This window comes from Bos grunniens, chromosome 7, assembly GCF_055505025.1.
Source record: "Bos grunniens cultivar Pamir isolate PY7600 chromosome 7, Bosgru_T2T1.0, whole genome shotgun sequence".
NCBI classification, from domain to species: domain Eukaryota; kingdom Metazoa; phylum Chordata; class Mammalia; order Artiodactyla; family Bovidae; genus Bos; species Bos grunniens.
In genome coordinates, this window is record NC_141171.1 from 65,646,350 (window position 1) to 65,661,927 (window position 15,578).

The 15,578-nt window shown below is 48.1% G+C and overlaps 1 protein-coding gene across 2 annotated transcripts in view; it reads left to right on the plus strand.

Annotated features, from left to right (window-relative positions):
• GALNT10 (polypeptide N-acetylgalactosaminyltransferase 10) overlaps nucleotides 1-9,488 on the plus strand; it is a 229,680-nt gene extending 220,192 nt beyond the window's left edge. For both annotated transcript variants that reach the window (XM_086412570.1, XM_086412571.1), the window contains exons 10-12: nucleotides 18-134; nucleotides 4,792-4,941; nucleotides 5,469-9,488. In XM_086412570.1, coding sequence (XP_086268696.1) covers nucleotides 18-134; nucleotides 4,792-4,941; nucleotides 5,469-5,627 — 426 coding nt within the window. In that variant the 3' untranslated portion in view covers nucleotides 5,628-9,488. The remainder of the gene's footprint in view (nucleotides 1-17; nucleotides 135-4,791; nucleotides 4,942-5,468) is intronic.
• The last annotated feature ends 6,090 nt before the right edge of the window (nucleotides 9,489-15,578 follow it).

Genomic DNA, 15,578 nt, shown 5'->3' on the forward strand with positions numbered 1-15,578 from the left:
GCTTCTTTCACATCCAGATCCGTAATGTGGGCACAGGGCTGTGCGCAGACACGAAGCACGGGGCCCTGGGCTCCCCACTGAGGCTGGAAAGCTGCATCCGGGGCCGCGGGGAGGCTGCCTGGAACAACATGCAGGTAGGGGCTGCTCCTCGGACTGGCCACCAGGTTCCCTGTGCTGACATAAGCCTGCAGTGCTCACGTGGTCAGGGCTGGCAGGGAGAGGCCCAGGCAATGATGAGTGACGGGTCAGCCCAAGGGACGTGTTTATAAGAGCCTACTGGGTACTTTGGAAAGAGGAATCCTGCACATCAGTCTGGACTGTTGGTTACAAGTGACAGATACTCGGCCCAAATGGCTGTCAACAGAGTTTCTGGCTCATGTCACTGAAGTCTAGATGATGTCATCAGGGTCTCTCCAGGGCCCCAGCTCTGCCTCCCTCTCTCTTGGCTTCATTCTTAGGCTGACTGTCTCCCCAAGTGGTGGCAGAGGTTACCACCAGCAGCTCTAGGCAGCCAGCCACCCGGTGAAAATGCATGTCCCTTCCAAGAGTTCCAGAAAAGCCCTGGGGCTCTCACATGCTGGGTTTCCTGAGCCAGCGATGATGGAGGTATGACACAGTCCTCTTAGTGACCTAGGTCATGGGCCCCTCCTGGGGCCTAGGGTATGGTCGTCCTCACTCAAAAGATAGGGTGACATAGGAGAGAGGGTTGGTCCCCAAGGGATCTCCCAAAGGGTATAATCCGAAGAGTGAGGCGTGCAAGCCCACCATGTAGGACATGCCTCTCGCAGGAAACTGCACAAGCTTCCCCTGGTCCCTCCCAGATTCACCTCATTGTTAAGTCACACGGCATCTGTTAAATCTTGGTTTGAAGACACGTGGTTTATAGTCTCCCTGCTGTGGATTTTCTGGCATTTGGAAAGTGAACACTGATGTAAGCCTATAAGGCAGGTCCTCTGTAAAAACAGAACTCTGGAGGGCTGCGCGGTGTACACACTGAGAATGCACAGCACCACCTCCTGGCGGGCATGGTGCCAGCCTCCGGAATGTGTGATGCCCTCCCACATCCTTTCTGGAAAACCATTCTTACTAGATAATGGCTGTCACTGACTAAGGGCTTCCCAGGTGGCGCTAGTGGTAAAGAATCTGCCTGCCAATCCAGGAGATGCAAGAGACTCAGGGTCAGGAAGATTCCCTGGAGGAGGGCATGACAACCCACTCCGGTATTCTTGCCTGGAGAATACCATGGACAGAGGAGCCTGACGGGACAGTCCAAGGAGTCGCAACAAGTCAGACACAACTGAGCAAGTATGCCCACATGTTCATCAGTTAATTCTTCTGAATTCTCCACAGCCTTGTATGGCTGCTCCTTGATCCTGGGGCTGCAAGAGAGACCAGGAGAAATACAGGGCCTGGATAGAACAGGCCTAGGCAGCTCAGCTTCAGAACAGCTCCCCTTGCGGTGGAGAGTCCACATGAAGACCGGATTCACTCAGACTAACTGCAAAATGTGCCTGGGGTGTGGGTGTGCCGGCCTCCACTGTGAGGCAGGGAGCATAGCAGCCCAGTTGCCCCACTGGGATCTGTGTCTCATGGAGCCCACAGCCATTCTGAGTGATGAGCTCTAGTGAGCCCGAAAAGGAAGAAATGCAAGTCTAAGCTACAGCTCCTGACCTGGAGGAGGCCTGGAAAGTCGATATTCAGGGAGCAGTAACTGGCTAACCCCACCACCACCGCCACTGCAATGCGCACCTCTGGCCAAGATGGAATAACAGGGACTGGGTTTACCCTTCTACTGAAAGCATCCAAAGAAATGGACAAAATATGTGAAACAACTGTTTTCAGGAGAGCCGATGTCAACCCTTGAAAGACAGTGACCCTTGGAAGACAGGGAGCCAACAGGCACGATGGTTGTCCTGGCTTCCTTCCTTGAGAGAGTTCCCAGTCCACAAGTCAGGGAGGGAGAAGCCCCGGGGAGCCAGGCACACGCCCTGAGTTGAGGAGGCAGCGCAGAGACTGCAGGAGGTCAAGGTGGCTAGAACTCACAAAATGGAATCCTGGAGGCTTGGAGAGAGCCGGACATGGATAATGTCTGGGATTTACAGAGGGCCCCCTGCATATTCAGCAGAGTACTGATGTATGTGAGGAAACTCCTGGGGCTGGAAAAAGAACCACCTGAGAGGATTCATATGGAAAAATGGATGGGACAGAATAGCCAAAAAAATTTTCAAAAGAAGTACAAAGTTAAAGGACTGATTTCAACATATATTGTTAAAGTGTCACTGATTAAAGCAGTGCCATATTGACATAAAGAGAATAGAGACTCCAAAAATAGATCCCTGCATATGTGGACAGCACGCTTAAAGACATTCAAGGGAAATTAATTCAGTGCAAAAGTATAATATTTTCAACAAATAGGGCATATCCATGTGCAAAAACATTTTTTTCAATAAATACATTATACTACATATAAAAATTAACTCAAAATGGGTCATTGACTTAAACATAAAACTGAAACCAAAATACTTTAGAAGAAAACACAGGCAAAAGTGTTTGACCTTGGTAACCCAAGCAATGATTTCTTGGATACAACACCAAAAGAGAATTAATGAAACAAAAAAATTGATAGATTGGACTTCTTCAAAATGAGAAAATTCTGTTCTTAACAAACACCATTGAGAAAATAGGAAGACGAGCCACAGACTAAGAGAACGTGTTTACAAAGCATATGTCTGATAACAACGTTAAATGTTTGTGAGTGAGTGAGAGTCACTCAGTCATGTCTGACTCTTTGCGAACCCATGGACTATACAGTCCATGGAATTCTCTAGGCCAGAATACTGGAGTAGGTAGCCAATCCCTTCTCCAGGAGATCTTCCCAACTGAGGGTTAGAACCCAGGTCTCCCACATTGCAGGCTTCTTTACCAATTGAGCCACCAGGGAAATGTTTAGAGTATAAAATTTCTCAAAACTCAGTAAGAAAATAAGCAATGCAATTTAAAAATGGGCAAAAGATGTGTAGAGATTTTAGTGAAGAAGTTGTATTGGTCAGCAAAGAAGCAAATCAAAAATGCTTAACTTCATAGTTATTAGATAAATGGAAATTAAAATTATAACCTATTAGAAAGACCAACCATACCATGGGTTGGCAAGGATGTAGATGAATTGGAACCATACACTGGTACAACCACTTTGGAAAACAGTTGGGCAGTTTCTTGGAAAGTTACACATGGATGTATCTTATGATCCAGCCATCCCTCTTCAAGGGGTTCATCCAAGAGAGAAGAAATTATGTCCATGTCCATACAATGGCTTGTACACACGTGTTCATAGCAGCTCTAAGACTCTTGAGAATCCCTTGGACTGCAAGGAGATCCAACCAGTCCATCCTAAAGGAGATCAGTCCGAGTGTTCATTGGAAGGACTGATGTTGAAGCTGAAACTCCAATACTTTGGCTGCCTGATTCGAAGAGCTGACTCCTTTGAAAAGACCCTGATACTGGGAAAAATTGAAGGCAGGAGGAGAAGGGGACGACAGAGGATGAGATGGTTGGATGGCATCACTGACTCAATGGACATGAGTTTGGGTAGACTCCAGGAGTTGGTGATGGACAGGGAGGCCTGGCGTGCTGTGATCCATGGGGTCGCCAAGAGTCGGACATGACTGAACTGAACTATTTGAAAACACCAAAACTAGAAACAACCCACATGTTCAGCAACAGGTATATCAAGTACCATGCAGTGAATAGCTCGGCAATAAGAAGGAATGAACTGTTGATAAATGCTGTTGTTATAACGTGATTAAATCTCAACAGAATTGTGTTGAGTGAAAGAAATAAAAAAAAAAGGATCCGTACTGTCTGATTCTTTTTATATAAAATTCTAGAAATTGTGAGTGCCTCTTTCTTAAAAAACAAAGGAGTTTCCTAGGGGCATGGGGAGGGATAGAAGGAAAAGATCACAGAAGGCAGGAGGGTACCTTTGGGGTGATGGATATGTTCACTGCCTTGATGACAGTGATGATGGTGGTGGTTACACAGGTATAAGCTATGTCAAAATATCTCACGCTGTGCACTTAAAATGTGTGCAGTTTATTGCACGCCAATCATTCAGTAAAGCTCCTGGGGAAAAAAAGTTTATCAGCCTATATAATATGTGAACCTGATTTGGATCTTAATTCATACAGACTGACTCTGAAAAGAAATGTGTAAGGCAATCTGAAAACATATGAACTTGAATGAACTTGAGCTGTTTGATGACACTGAGAACCTTGTGGTAGCTTTTCACTATTATCAGGGCACTTACTGAAGTCATGACACCTGACATGGTAAGATGTCCAGAATTTGCTTCAAAAGAATGTGGGGATGGGGGATATGGTGCAGGGGCAGCTCTAACAAGACTCGCTGTGATTTAGTAATCATTGAAGCTGGGTCATTGGGACAGGTGTCATCAATATAGTTTTTATATATAATATTTTTTATTTAGCCCTAAATATCAAAATTATCGTTTCAACATGTAATTGAAGGTATTTTTTGCCTTTAAATGCAGCTTTATTTTGGGGTGAGACTACCTTTTGCTTTAACCAATGAAAATCTAGCAGTTGTTACTTGCTATAAGTGTAAAATAGACACTGAATTTTGGAGACATGGTTTTAAAAAAAAAAGAGGATAAACACTTTTATATCAGTATACAGTTTTCTGAACCCCTGTGTTTAAAATTTCCTGTAATTGGAAAGAAAGAGACACCCCTAGCTTTGCTTTGCTGTCCATGTCATGGCATCCCTGTGCGTACAGGTGTTCACCTTCACCTGGAGAGAAGACATCCGGCCCGGAGACCCCCAGCACACCAAGAAGTTCTGCTTTGATGCCATCTCGCACACCAGCCCCGTCACCCTCTACGACTGCCACAGCATGAAGGGCAACCAGCTGTGGAAGTACCGCAAAGTAAGACGGGGTGTGGAGCGGGATGGACAGGGGAGCCTGCTTTGTTTAAAAAAAAACAAAGTGCCTCCCCTCTTCTCTCCAGAGCCCCCTCCCTCATGCATTTGTTACACAAACCTCCCTGACTCTCCTGTCATCAAGAGAAATCAGAAATCCAGCTTTAGTATCTTTTTTTTAATTTTTCTATTATTTTTAATTTTTTTTTTAATTCAGCTTTAGAATCTTAAATGTTGGCAACTGAGTCTTTTTTTTTTTTAAACCACCTTGAGAGCAAATGAAATTTGACTGGAGATAGGCATGATTAGGGTCCCAGCCCAGAAGTGGCATACATCAGTTTTGTCCTCATCCCAGCGGGCACTGCTCAGGCACGTGGCAAGGCCAGCCTCAAGCGAGGTGGGCAGTGTCCACTGTGTGGTGGGGAGGAGAGCCAGGCAGGCCTGCGAGCCCCAGCCCCGTCCCCTCGCTGGTATCGCTGCTGCCTGGGCTCATTTCCCTGTCACGGCCCAGCTGACCACCTGCCTGTTCCACAGGACCAGACCCTATACCACCCCGTCAGCGGCAGTTGCGTGGACTGCAGTGAAAGTGACCACAGGATCTTCATGAACACCTGCAACCCCTCTTCTCCCACCCAGCAGTGGCTGTTTGAACACACCAACTCCACAGTCTTGGAAAAATTCAATAGCAACTGAGCCCTCATGTTCCTGCAGTGAGCCTGGCGGGGTCCCCTCCAGCACTCCCTGCAGCCTCCCTCTCCAGAGGAAGGCAGGGCTCCCAGGGCTCCCCCATTCTGTACAAGGTGCTGGCCAGCCAGGTCAAGGCAGAGGGGGCTCTTGAAGCTGGCCTGGGTGTCCGCCCAGCCCTGCAGGCCCCAAATGGTGGCGGCATGGAGAACAGACCCTACAAGAGGCCCCACTCCAGAGCAGAGCCCGCTGCACCCCTGGCGGCGGCATGGAAACCCAGGAGAGCCTTTTCACCCCATCACCACGTTCCCTTGAGCGGTACGTGGGAGGATTGCCAGGGTAGCCCTCGGCCACCCAAAACAGAGTCCTCCAAGCCTGCCTGACCTTCAGCTGGCTCGTCCATGATGGTCCTTTAGCGAGAGAGAGAGGCAAGTTGTGTCTGTAGGCGCCAACTTTAAGCAGCAGTGCCACACTCATCAGCAACAGAAGGGCAAGAGTCTCTCTCGGGGCCGTTGGTTTCAGCCTTTTCATTTTGGCCCCAGCTTGGGATAACTGCAGTTACTCCCCGGCATCTATTCTCTGTCATGACCCAAGGAGATGCAGTTAGAAGCCGTGCCTGGGGCCCTCCGAGTGTTCAGTACTGACCACCGGCCAACTGTCAGGCCTGGGGCGGAAGTGTGGTCCTCCTTGGCTACCGTGGACAGCCCAGGTGTCTCCCCTGGCTCTCGGGGTGCTCAAGATGCCCATATCAGTGCTCTCCAGGCTCAAGGACAGTCCGGCCACCAGCTCTTCAGGACTGGGTTTCAGATGGCCTTGAGTCTGTGGCGCAGGCATAGTAGAAGACCTCCAAACTAGAAATTCTGCTTGAATTTCCCCTATCAGCGCTTCCGTCTCTCTCTCTCCCTTCTTCTCCCTCCCTCGGGCAGCTGCTTGTCTCAACAGAAGAGCAGAGGTGTGACGTGCTGGCCTCACAAAGTCCGGAGGCCGCCAAGGTGGACCGCGGGCAGGTTGCCTAGCCCCGACTCATTGTGGTTCTGGTTCTCATATGGAATTCTAGAATTTTTAAAGAACTCTGTACTTGGGTCACAAACTAGAGTACCACATAGGATTCTGGTATTCTAGCATCCAATATGGATTTCTGGAATGCTGTGATTGAAGGAGCCAGTCAACTGTAAAACCTTCAAGGCAGCCCCTAGCCTAGAAACAATCTGTGAAGTCCAAGGTTGGTGGTGTTGGGGGACGGGTGGGGGAACCCAGGTCCACCCGCTCATACCAGGCACTGGGTGTGACACAGTCCTCAGCCCAGGCCGGAAGGTGTGCCACCCCCACCACGGCCACGGCTGCAATGAACACCCCAGCATCCCACAAGCAGATATGCAGTCCGCTCCATGATGCCCTCTGTGTTTACCTTTTGCTTTGTTAATTATGTGTCAGACTCCCAGAGGGCTTCCAAACTAATAGGAAGTGTTTCTCTAACCAGCCTGCCACCCACTGATTCAGAAATGGAAATCGCAGTCTACAGCCCGTTGCGCCCACCAGCTAGCCCAGGAAGTCTTTCAAATCGGTGTTCCAATTAGAGCCAAGCCTCTCGATTGTGTTATTTACCAGTGAAATAACTGAGACATAAATCTGGGAGCAGAGCCACGGATCTGCCTTTGAGATGCTGGCTGATCTCATCAGTTACCTGGGGAGGGAAGTGAACTCTCCCAGCCACCACCACCCCGATGAAGCGTGCAGCGGGCAAAGCATCGCCTCCACCTTCTGCCTCAGCACAGCTCCCACTCTGGCCACCTGTCTGCAGGAGAGGCAGCCCCATGCTTACAGAGCTTGCTTGTCCATCCCTGGTGTCTTTTCCCAGTGAGTGCTATACCTTTTAGCAGTGGCCCTCTTTAAGAAGGAGTCAAAAGATGCGGCCCCTTCCAGAATCCAGGAAAGCAAGAGTGTTGTACTTTGGGAGAATTGAGGTAGGATTCATCATCAGAAAGTAATGCAGCGTTATTAAAATGAAAACTGTGCCTTTTAAAAAGAAAAACATGCAAACGTACAGCCAATCCCTAAACTTGAATCATTTCCTAGTGCCTTGCTAGATGTAAAGGGGCAGGGTTGGGGGGGAGGGGGACGTTTTTGGTGATGTGTGCAATCCCTGTTGGATGAGTGTGTGTTTCCTAATGTCTGATTTCAAGCAGGAGGCATTGGGCCTAGAGCAGGATCTGAAACAGCAATGCCCCCCAAGGGCCAGAGGGCCAGGTGTTATTCCATTCAGTGAGAGTAACACCCTGAATTTAAAGGGCAGCTGGATGGCTCTTTTAATCCATGGCCAAGAAGGGTCTCAGCCACCCCTGGGAGAGGGGCCTGTTTGGAAGCCACGGCTGCAGCCCCCATCCCACCCCCAGCGATTAGCTTTGCAATAGGTCCCACTCCAGCAGGTGACGGTGTTCTCGGCAAGACCAGGGCGCACGTGGAAAGCAGCAGCAGCGGCAAGCAGTCTTCATGTGTCCACTTTTCTGTCCTTTGGTTCTCCTTTTGAGGCTGGTTTTGCACCCTCAACAAAGGATGGGCAGATCCTCTGGCACTCTGACATTTGCAATTGCTGAACCCACATCTGTGGGTGCCGAGACTTGACATAGCCTGTAATCAGGGAAGGAGGGAGAGAAATCCATTAACAGACCAACCAATCGCCATTCACTGTTTTGTCTTCATTTTGGAAAGCTATATGTCTCAAGGATCCATGAGACTGTGGAGGTGCTGTCAGCCAGGTGATGGGTGAGAATGTGGACCCCTTCTCCTCTAAAGCCTTTCTTCTGAGCATAAGGTCACAAAACGGTGTGGCTACAAAGTATCACACCTGCGTGGCCCCAGCAGCCTTTCCAAAGGGGAACTACAGGAACATTTCAGAATGCAAAGAGCATCTTCCCAGTAGGTTCAAGGCCATGGAGGAGATGCTAAGTGTGCGGGCATGTGTGAGCAAAGCCATTCCACCTTGTGCTTCCAGCTGGAGCTTTCAACTTTTAAAACCATCCAGGAGCTATCAGTTCCCCATTTTTGGAAGAAATAACTCAGAGTCAGAAGGGAGTACATCCACAGAAGAGATCTGATGGGGGATGCAACCTCAGGACCTAGGGAGAAAGAATGATTCTTTTTGGAGATGTAGAATATGGATTCCCAAAGTCCACATTATATTCACCACCTGTCGAATTTCTCTTTCTCTTTAAGAAATAGGTGATGTCATTGAAGATGGCTCCATATTTTTGTGTATGCATCTCTATATTTGTAATCTCTGAAGTTTCAAAGGAGCGGCAAAGCACTTTACAGAAGTAACTGAGAAATCCGGACACCTTGCTTCAGAGATCCCTTGTTTGCACAGATTGGGTGATCTCTGTCATTCTTAGGAGGCAATGCAACTTTGATTAAGTTTTCTGACGATTTCTAAGTATGAGAGAAGGGCAAGGAGTGGGTCCTGTCCTGGAATTCTTTTCTGCTTTCAACTGATGCTTTTTTTGAAAATTCGAGTAATACTTTAGTTCTAACTGGATCTTGTGCCAAAGCCCACTGTCACCTCTGGGGTGGGAGTTGCACCTACATTCCAAGCAACAAGGTCCTTTTTTAACATTTGCTCCCAAAATGGCTTTGATTCAGATGTGCCGGCCCACAGGGCTGGGTTCCTGCTGTGTTTCAGACTTGAAGGAGGATCCCAGAGGGATTACACACAGGGAATATCTGAGAGGTCAGATGTGGGATTCCATAGAGAAAGCTTGAGACCGCCAGCCTCTCATCTCCTGCCTGGAAAAGTGAGCCTTTGTGAAGACCTGACTTACCATGTACAACTGTGATTGTGACTGTTGTTGAGTAAACCTCCAGACTTTTCTCTAACGTGGTCTCTGGCTAATTCCTTGTCTGCGCCTTTCTCCAGTCCTTTGCTCCCTGTGTATTCATTGAGCACCCACCCACTCAGTGCCTCCGCTGGGTCCTGGATAAATTCCCTACAGCCATCATTCTAAGGAGGAAGGTGGACCGCAGACAGCTCACCACGATGATTTCAGGTGTGAATAGGGCCGTGGAGGTTATAAAACAAGGTATTCTAGAGACTGGGGTGGGGATCAACATGAAGCAGGGTAGTCAGGGAATGCCTCTATGAGAGCTGAATGACAAGAAGAAGGGAGTATGAGCCAAAAGGCAGTTTCAGATCAGATTAGATCAGTCGCTCAGTCGTGTCCGACTCTTTGCGACCCTATGAATCACAGCACGCCAGGCCTCCCTGTCCATCACCAGCTCTCAGAGTTCACTCACACTCACGTCCATCGAGTCAGTGATGCCATCCAGCCATCTCATCCTCTGTCGTCCCCTTCTCCTCTTGCCCCCAATCCCTCCCAGCATCAGAGTCTTTTCCAATGACTCAACTCTTCGCATGAGGTGGCCAAAGTACTGGAGTTTCAGCTTTAGCATCATTCCTTCCAAAGAAATCCCAGGGCTGATCTCCTTCAGAATGGACTGGTTGGATCTCCTTGCAGTCCAGGGGACTCTGAAGAGTCTTCTCCAACACCACAGTTCAAAAGCATGAATTCTTCGGCGCTCAGCCTTCTTCACAGTCCAACTCTCACATCCATACATGACCACAGGAAAAACCATAGCCTTGACTAGACGAACATTTGTTGGCAAAGTAATGTCTCTGCTTTTGAATATGCTATCTAGGTTGGTCATAACTTTCCTTCCAAGGAGTAAGCATCTTTTAATTTCGTGGCTGCAGTCACCATCTGTAGTGATTTTGCAGCCCAGAAAAATAAAGTCTGACACTGTTTCCACGGTTTCCCCATCTATTTCCCATGAAGTGATGGGACTGGATGCCATGATCTTCGTTTTCTGAATGTTGAGTTTTAAGCCAACTTTTTCACTCTCCACTTTCACTTTCATCAAGAGGCTTTTGAGTTCCTCTTCACTTTCTGCCATAAGGGTGGTGTCATCTGCATATCTGAGGTTATTGATATTTCTCCCGGCAATCTTGATTCCAGCTTGTGTTTCTTCCAGTCCAGTGTTTCTCATGATGTACTCTGCATATAAGTTAAATAAACAGGGTGACAATATACAGCCTTGACAAACTCCTTTTCCTATTTGGAGCCAGTCTGTTGTTCCATGTCCAGTTCTAACTGTTGCTTCCTGACCTGCATACAGATTTCTCAAGAGGCAGATCAGGTGGTCTGGTATTCCCATCTCTTTCAGAATTTTCCACAGTTTCTTGTGATCCACACAGTCAAAGGCTTTGGCATAGTCAATAAAGCAGAAATAGATGCTTTTCTGGAACTCTCTTGCTTTTTCCATGATCCAGCGGATGTTGGCAATTTGATCTCTGGTCCCTCTGCCTTTTCTAAAACCAGCTTGAACATCAGGAAGTTCACGGTTCACATATTGCTGAAGTCTGGCTTGGAGAATTTTGAGCATTATTTTACTAGCGTGTGAGATGAGTGCAATTGTGTGGTAGTTTGAGCATTCTTTGGCATTGCCTTTCTTTGGGATTGGAATGAAAACTGACCATTTCCAGTCCTGTGGCCACTGCTGAGTTTTCCAAATTTGCTGGCATATTGAGTGCAGCACTTTCACAGCATCATCTTTTAGGATTTGGAATAGCTCAACTGGAATTCCATCACCTCCACTAGCTTTGTTCCTAGTGATGCTGTCTAAGGCCCACTTGACTTCACATTCCAGGATGTCTGGCTCTAGGTCAGTGATCACACCATCATGATTATCTGGGTTGTGAAGATCTTTTTTGTACAGTTCTTCTGTGTATTCTTGCCATCTCTTCTTAATATCTTCTGCTTCTGTTAGGTCCATACCATTTCTGTCCTTTATCGAGCCCATCTTTGCATGAAATGTTCCTTTGGTATCTCTGATTTTCTTGAAGAGATCCCTAGTCTTCCCCATTCTGTTGTTTTCCTCTATTTCTTTTTTTTTTTTTAAATTTTATTTTTAAACTTTACAATATTGTATTAGTTTTGCCAAATATCGAAATGAATCCACCACAGGTATACCCGTGTTCCCCATCCTGAACCCTCCATCCTCCTCCCTCCCCTCCCGTCTCTCTGGGTCGTCCCAGTGCACCAGCCCCAAGCATCCAGTACCGTGCATCGAACCTGGACTGGTGACTCGTTTCATACATATTATACATGTTTCAACGCTATTTTCCCAAATCTCCCCACCCTCTCCCTCTCCCACAGAGTCCATAAGACTGATCTATACATTGGTGTCTCTTTTGCTGTATTTCTTTGCATTGATCGCTGAAGAAGGCTTTCTTATCTCTTCTTGCTATTCTTTGGAACTCTGCATTCAGATATTTATATCTTTCCTTTTCTCCTTTGCTTTTCGCTTCTCTTCTTTTCACAGCTATTTGTAAGGCCTCCCCAGACAGCCATTTTGCTTTTTTGCATTTCTTTTCCATGGGAATGGTCTTGATCCCTGTCTCCTGTACAATGTCATGAACCTCATTCCATAGTTCATCAGGCACTCTATCAGATCTAGGCCCTTAAATCTATTTCTCACTTCCACTGTATAATCATAAGGGATTTGATTTAAGTCATACCTGAATGGTCTAGTGGTTTTCCCTACTTTCTTCAATTTAAGTCTGAATTTGGCAATAAGGAGTTCATGGTCTGAGCCACAGTCAGCTCCTGGTCTTGTTTTTGCTGACTGTATAGAGCTTCTCCATCTTTGGCTGCAAAGAATATAATCAATCTGATTTCGGTGTTGACCATCTGGTGATGTATTCTGGGCAAAGGGAACGGCCAGTGCAGAGATCCTGAGGCAGGAAGGAGTTCCTGTGTTGGAGGCGGGGAAGGAGGTGAGCTCACAGACTTAGCCCAGGTAGTGCACAAAGGATCTTACAGACTACACCCCGGAGTGGAGGATTTCAATGACAACATGAACAAGCTTAGCTCATTTCTTGCGCTCACCCATGAGCCACAAGTCCCTGCATACCAAAGCATTATGAGGGTTGGATTATCAAAGCTTTTGAGGGTTGGATTACATAATACCATGTGCTGGAAAGAACCCTGGCTGGCCCTGCTGTGCAAGGTGAGATCTTACACAAATCCTGTCTCCTAGCTGGGTCCCAGTTTTACATAGTGAAGGGAGTTTTCCCATGGTGCTTCCAGCTCCGCCTGTTCTGCTATAGTTGAGTCTTGTTGTGGAGCTGGAGACATGAGCAGAAGCTACCCTGGTGCTGTCATTCAGAGCCCACTAGAGGGCGCTGTGGACCGTGGCTTGGCGAAGGTTCCTTTACAGACCCGGGATCTGATTACAGGCCACTGTGCAGGTTTGAGCCCTGGAGCAAGAAAGTAGAATCTGTCCTTCATAACTTGCATTTCTTGTTTGTTTGAAAATCTTTTATAAACACCCATAAATTATAAATGTTTTAATGGTGTCTTTAAAGAATTTACTAGGAAATAAAGTGGGGGCTTCCGTGGTAGCTCAGACAGTAAATAAAACCACCTGCCTGCAATGCACGAGAAACAGGTTCCATCCCTGGGTCAGAAAGATTCCCTGGAGAAGGGGATGGCAACTGACTCCAGTATTCTCACCTGGAGAATTTCACGGACAGAAAAACCTAGTCGGCTACAGTTCATGGGATCACAGAGTCGGACATGACTGAGCGACTAACGCTTTCACTTCACTTTTTTTTTTTTTTTCAAAAGTTGAGAACATTCCAGGTGTAGGGGCAACCTGGCCGAACACCCTGTGTAGAATCGTGACAGGTATGAAGGTCTGTGAGGCTGGAGCAGAGTGGGAGAGAGAGGAGACGAGGAGGCAAACCAAACCAGACCCTCTGGGGCCCTGTGGGCCATGTTACAGGGTCTCTGATCTTTATTTCAAAGGCAGGAGGAACCATTAAAGGTTTGGGGCAGAGAGAGCATAAACGGTGCCCTTGAACTGAAGTCTAGAGCCAGGAATGAGTTGCTCAAGGTGCAGGGCACATACTAGGACCTGGAGCCTGCAGGGTGACAAACAAATCCAGGGCGGCTGGCCCTCACGTGTCTCATCCATTTCAGCTCCTCGTCCTCCCAGCCCTACACGCGAGCAGAGAATCCAAGGTAAGTAGAGCACGTAGCCACACACCGTGGCAGCTCCTCCTTGTTGCTTACTTACTGGGAAACTGATTCAGAGAATGTGGCAATTCCCTCAAAGGTTTGCATCCTTTTTTTTCTCCTTGTGTGATTGGGGTTGGGGCTTTGGGCCCTGGCACTTAGTAAGGGTTCAATAAGTACTTGATAAATGGACGAATGGATGAATAGTCTAGTTTCAAATTACACTCACAGCCCACAGACCCTAGAGTGAGTTCTCCTGTCTGTCGTATGCTGGGTGTCCCTGAGCAAGTCCCTTCTCCTCCCTGGGCCTCAGGTTCTCCTTATGGCCATGAGAAGAAGGGGAGCAAGTTAAATAAAGGTCAGCCTGGAACCTTCTAGTCCTCTAGATCTTGCATCTCATATTTTGAAATGGCCCAGATCTTGTCAGGGATTTATTTTCCAAGTTTACCCAGGAAATGGAGTCCCCTCCCGGTTTTCTTAGTGGTATCTCCCACCTTCAGGTTTCTGGGCTTCTGGTGGAGTGGGTCCAGGAGTCGGCATCCAGAGCTGGCTTCCTGCAGCTGCTCACAGTTCTGCCAATCTCTGGCCTCAGGCAGCTGCCTCCTCTTTTGTTCCAGGCTTAGCCTACCTGGCTTCCTGGATGATGCTCAGAGCAGTCTGCAGCTCTTTGCCTTCAAGTCTGACTTGGTTTGGGGCTGGCATAGTGACAGCCCTGGGCGCACTTCACACCCACTCTCACAACAGAACGCCACAGAAACAAAGGAACACGGTGAGCCCTCAGAAAAAGCAGGTTTCTTAGCAACTTTTACAGCCTTTGTTCATGAGCTCCTTGGCACTGAAGCAGCGTCTGATCTCCTAAGCTCCTGCCTGGGGATGGGAGAAGGGGATGGCGGGTCTGGCTTTGCTGGAGCTGGGAGCTCGGATCCCCCACCATTGGCCTGTCAGTCAGCCTGGGAGGCAGAGACATAAATGCCAAATTTGTCCAGGTTCTAAGAAAAGTCCTCGCCATGGTTTCTACACAGCTGCAGAATTCAGCCAGCAAACGTACTGAAACGTATTCTGGGGGCTTATGGTGGCCCCTGGCCTGTGTCCAGCTCTGCCCTTGGCCCGGGAAAAACAGAGGTGAATAAGGGACCACCTGCAACCTCTCACACCTCTTGATAAGAACAGACAAGGACCCAGGCAGGTGAGGGGAATTACTTGACTCCAGCTGTACTGTCTACTTGTTGCAGCTTCCACTGGGATCTTAGTTCCCTGACCAGGAATCGAACCTGCACCCCCTGCATTGAAAGTGGGGAGTCTTAAACCACTGGACCACTAGGGAAAGTCCCCTTGCTGCAATCTTGAGGTCACTTGTGGACACGTGCATGTGCAGAGTGGTGAAAGATTGGAGTCGCCCAACATGCATGTTCCCAACTGAGGTCAATTCAGCTCTCACACCGTAAACAAGGATCCTTCTTGCCGTCTTACTCTGTGCCGCACTTCTTACATTTTTGTGCTTTTGTGGGTGGTTTTGGTTTTAAGATGCCCTGCAAGCATAGTGCTGAAGTGCTTGCAGCAGAGTGACCAGTGGGGTCTGGAGATGGAAAAGCCTTGGCCTGTGTGGGCACCAGAGCCCTGTTGGGAGGTGTACAAGCCCACAGTACATGTTTCAGTACATCTTTGTTGATTGACTTCTGCAGCTAATATGGTTTACTACTTCTTAGCCAGGTCCCAAAGCTCCTTTGGAGCTGGCCCTTGGCCACTTCTCCATCACCTCCCAGCAGAGCTCAGGTGCCCACACAGGTCAAGGCTTTCCCGTCTCCAGACACCACTGGTCCCTCTGCTTGGAATGTTCTCCACCTGCTCAGCAGCTTCTTTTCCCCCTTTGGGTCTCAGCTCAGCTGTCAGA